The sequence below is a fragment of the Callospermophilus lateralis genome, unplaced genomic scaffold (genome assembly GCF_048772815.1).
Source record: "Callospermophilus lateralis isolate mCalLat2 unplaced genomic scaffold, mCalLat2.hap1 Scaffold_1105, whole genome shotgun sequence".
NCBI classification, from domain to species: domain Eukaryota; kingdom Metazoa; phylum Chordata; class Mammalia; order Rodentia; family Sciuridae; genus Callospermophilus; species Callospermophilus lateralis.
The window spans coordinates 543177-547433 of NW_027511298.1; the positions used below are offsets into that span (position 1 = coordinate 543177).

At 52.1% G+C, this 4257-nt stretch overlaps 1 protein-coding gene across 1 annotated transcript; it reads right to left on the minus strand.

Moving 5' to 3' along the window:
• Positions 1 to 477: 477 nt before the first annotated feature.
• On the minus strand, positions 478 to 1434 carry LOC143400312 (olfactory receptor 2T3-like). The gene has a single exon (XM_076857590.2). The coding sequence runs from the start codon at positions 1432 to 1434 to the stop codon at positions 478 to 480; it is 957 nt and encodes a 318-aa protein (XP_076713705.2).
• Between the last annotated feature and the right edge of the window lie 2823 nt (positions 1435 to 4257).

Below are 4257 nucleotides of genomic sequence, written 5' to 3' on the forward strand. Positions count from 1 at the left end.
CTTGCAGTCGTACATGATGTGGAGAATCACAGCTCACTTTTAACATTGTGAAAATTGTGCTCCCCTGTCCTTACTGAGGCACTGTATCAGGCTGCTGGGCACCTGTGGCTGTCTCAGGTCAAAGGTGGCTTACAAGGCAGAGAGAGTGAGGGAGCTGCCAGTGTCCCTTCCAGGGCTCTACAAGGTCTGAAGTCTGCACAGTGAGTCTCTGCTAGGCTTAAGGCTGGCCCCTAGGTCACAGGACATGCCCCGTGAACCCAGGATGGAGAGAGGTGAGTAAAAGCCACTAGGTCAGCTACTGAGACACAGTTAAATGATGTCAAGAAGTGAAATGCACTGAGAAAACAGGATGAATAGCAGCATAGAGGAGAAGCTCCAGACAGGAGTGGGACTATGGGAGGGCTCCTTGTTGGCTCTGGATCCTGAGGACAGCTGAGAGGAGAGATGGGGGAGGAGGAGGGAGGGGAAGAGGCAGGCTCACTCCCAGGTACTCCCTCTCAGAACCCTCGGGAGGGGCCTCCTTGACTGCAGCAGGCTCCTTAGAGCTGCAGTGACATCTCTGTTGTGCAGGCTGTAGATGAGGGGGTTCAGTACAGGGGTGAGGATGGTATAGAAAGCCGACACCATCACATCCTGCTGCGCTGTGTGGTAGGAGCCGGGGAGCATGTAAGTGTAGATGGCTGCACCAAAGAAGAGTAGCACCACTGTCATGTGGGAAGAGCAGGTGGCCAGTGCCTTCCTGCGGCCCTCAGCTGAGCTGGTCCTGTGGATGAGGAGCAGGATGAGGGTGTAGGAGCTGGAGATGACCACGGTGGGCACGAGGAGCATGAGGACACAGCACAGGTACATGAGCATCTTGTAGAGGGAGACATCCGAGCAGGAGAGCCTCAGCAGGGCAGGGGCCTCACAGAAGAAGCTCAGGATCTTCCTGGACTTGCAGAAGGGGAAGCTCATGGTGATGGGCATGAGCAGCAAGCCGTCCAGTGCTCCCAGGAGCCAGCAGCTGGACACCAGCAGCCGGCAGACCCTCTGGTTCATCAGCAGTGGGTAATGCAGAGGTCTGCAAATGGCGACATACCCGTCATAGGCCATGGCCGACAGAAGGAAAAACTCAGCCCCTGCCAGGGTCAGGTAGAAGAACATCTGGATCCCACAGCCTGCAGGGGAGATTGTATGGTCTCCCGTGACCTGGCCCACCAGCATATTGGGCACAGTCACAGAGATGTACAGGAGATCCATGAGAGAGAGCTGGCTGATGAAGGAGTACATGGGGGTCCAGAGGCAGGGCTCTGAGTAGATGAGAAGAATGAGGAGGGCGATCCCAGCTAGGGCCATCAAGAAAATGATGAAGGTCAAAGTGTAGAGGAGGGTAGTGTGGGTGGTGTTCCCAAAGAGTCCCATGAGGAGAAAACTGGTGCTTAAGTTTGATTCCATCAAGTTTCCTTCCCCACATGCATATCTAGCAGGTAGTTTCACCTATGAAGAGTGAGGGTTGTCACTCTCCCTCCATCACACCTGCGTGACTGTCCCAGTCTGCTTGGGTAAGACATGCACATCGAGCTATTTCCCCACACACTGGGTAAAATCGAGGTGTAATCCTAAATTCAAATCTCAGGGAAGTGAAGCTGTGCGCGGCCCCAGGAGCAGATTAAGCTGCTCCTGAATCTCGGGACCTGCGGGCTCATCAGGGTCTCACTGCTGGAAGTCAGAGTGAGGCAGCTGTGGAGGGTGATAATGTCAGTGGAGCTAAAAATCACACCTCACATCCTCTGAAAACCACAGTCTCCTCCAGAATCCTCTCCTCCTATATCTCCATCATGTGGACCCCGTGCAGGGAAAGGAGCAGCAGTGGCTGGCCACCCCTACAAGGGATTTAATCCACTAACCATCCTGCAGGAACATGATATGTACAAGAAATGGCAGAAATAAAAGTTGGAGATGCTCTAAATATCAACTATTTCATTTAAAAACAAATTAAGCACTTATTTCTCCTTCTGAGGATGCTGTTTCTCCCCTAAAACAGTGCCTGGGAGTGCAACATTCCATGTGCAGTGATAGGGGGAATGGAGTTGAAGGGCCAGGAGAGCAGTTGTGTAAAGACTCGGTGCTGCAGCCCCTGACAATCCTTGGATCCTTCCAGCCCTGAAGTCCACTTAGAAAACCAGTAGAGTCATCCCCTGGGATGACATCCCACAGCTTTGCTCAGGAACAGCTCCACCTGAGATGCACCTGCAGGTTTTCAGCCGACTGGTGTGAGTCACACTGGGCATGAAGAAAATCGTCCTGCACTCAAAGTTAAGGAGATGTCAGGCTGCAGACTACTGAGGGGTGGGAGTTCTGTGGCTGTCAGGCTGGTTGTCCTGGGGCTGCTGCACCCAGGGTAGAACAGCATGCAGAGGAAAAGTCACATAGCAGCTGAGTCCCAGGTACACACAAAGCAAAGCGCAGTGAACCTTGGGCAGGCAGAAAAGGCGAGTCTTCAGGAAAGCTGAAGTGTGACTCATGCAGGAGACAGCAGCAAGGATCAGCGGCTAGTGTTTCCTGGCCTCCTTCCTGGTGCAGAGTCCATCAGACCTGGCAGAGCAAAGCCTTGTGCTTTGCTTCTCTGCTCCCCAGTGAGTGAATCTGCACCACAGCAGCCCAGCGAAGTCATCCCCGTCCTAAAGATGGGCGATGGGTACACTGGGGAGGCAAGTAGGGAGTTTCATCAGCAGGTTCTTGACCTGAGGGAGCTAGACACACACCTGCTGTGTGACTTCCACGCTGCTGAGGAAGCCTGGACCAGCTCCCCAGGGGAACCTAGGAACTGCAGCGACCACTTGTCATCTATCCATCTTCCCCACGCTTGGCCTGCGCTCAGGATGGGACACCTGCTGTCCTCAGCCTCTCCAGAGGACCACCTTTCTGGTTTCTGTTGCTGTCCTGCTCTTGATGTTTTTCCCATTTGGTTTTCCAAGTATATTGTAACTTTCCACTTACAACAAACATGGCAGTTGTACATATTTGCCAATTTGATGGGGTAAAGCTATAAAAATCTCCATCTTTTTCAGTAGGACAGGCATATTGTTTTTTAAATTATTTTCCCAGCTTAAAATCATGTTTTCATATTTGGTATTCATTGTCTCACTCTATGAAATAAATCTGAATTTCAGAAAGGCAGGATTGTGCAGAACACACATAGTCAGACTATGAACCCAGACAGGATTGAAGGTCCCAGCTCTCTTCTCCTCAGTCTGTAATTGCTCTGTGCACCACCCAATGACCGCTTCAAGTCCTCTTCAACACAACCAAGCATTGCCCTTCAGTACCCTAATCAAGCAAGGGTAGGGGCCACGTAGACACTCTCCTGGCAGACTTGTAAGCCCATAGTAGGTCCACAAGAAACCTATTCACAGTTTAGCTATCTCCTAGTTGTGTCCAAGTTCACTCCATAGCCCCAAAGTTCAAGTGATAACATGCCTGACATGTTATCACCACAGCTTCCCACTGTCCCTTCTGTTTCTGTGGGAATGCCTGGCCCCACAGACTCGGGGCTGTGTGGAGGCCACAGGGGAAGGCAAAGACTACAACTGAAATGGGCATCGGCTAAAGCTGCAGTCCAGCTGCCCTGCTGGCTTCAGACTGCGTGATCTCAGTGGAGACCCTAAAATCCCTGTGGTTTCTCAGAATCCAGTCAAGCAGCACATGTACTCTTGTGTCTCTGAATCATAAGACACATTCGATTCCAACACCCAACTTGGTCTAAGCCTTCTTTGGGGAAGGGTAAGCCTCCTTTCTCATTGCCCTCTGCCTCCAGGCCCAAAGACCTCCCCTGAAGGTCTGTCTCTTTGTTACCTAACTTGAAATGGAGAAGTATGGGACGCCAATCTCTGGCACCCTTGCGCACTTCCCAGCACAGGGAGGCATAGGCATTGACTGGGCTTGTGTCTGTTCAGGCCAACTGACTCCGGGTCTGAGACCCTGCCCATCTCCACCTTGACTCTGAGGCCTGTTCTGCTTCCCCCAGGCTCCAGCTACCTCCAAACTCCACACCTCCGCCTTTGCACCTCTGTGCCTTTACATCTTTGTGCCTTTGCATTTTGAGACTCCCCTAGGCTGTTTCATGCCTGGCCTTACTCAATCAAGCTGTCTGAATTCCAGCACCCTACCCACTCAACTGCACTTCCAGTTCCTGCAAGGGTCTTCTGTACCCTAAAGGAGCTGACACCTCTGAGGGGACCCAGAGCTTTGACAGTGTCATTCCCAGAGGCCTCTATC

Excerpts from the sequence above, each read along its gene's own strand:
- LOC143400312 (XM_076857590.2), bottom strand. The coding sequence starts at position 1,434 with ATGGAATCAAACTTAAGCACCAGTTTTCTCCTCATGGGACTCTTTGGG.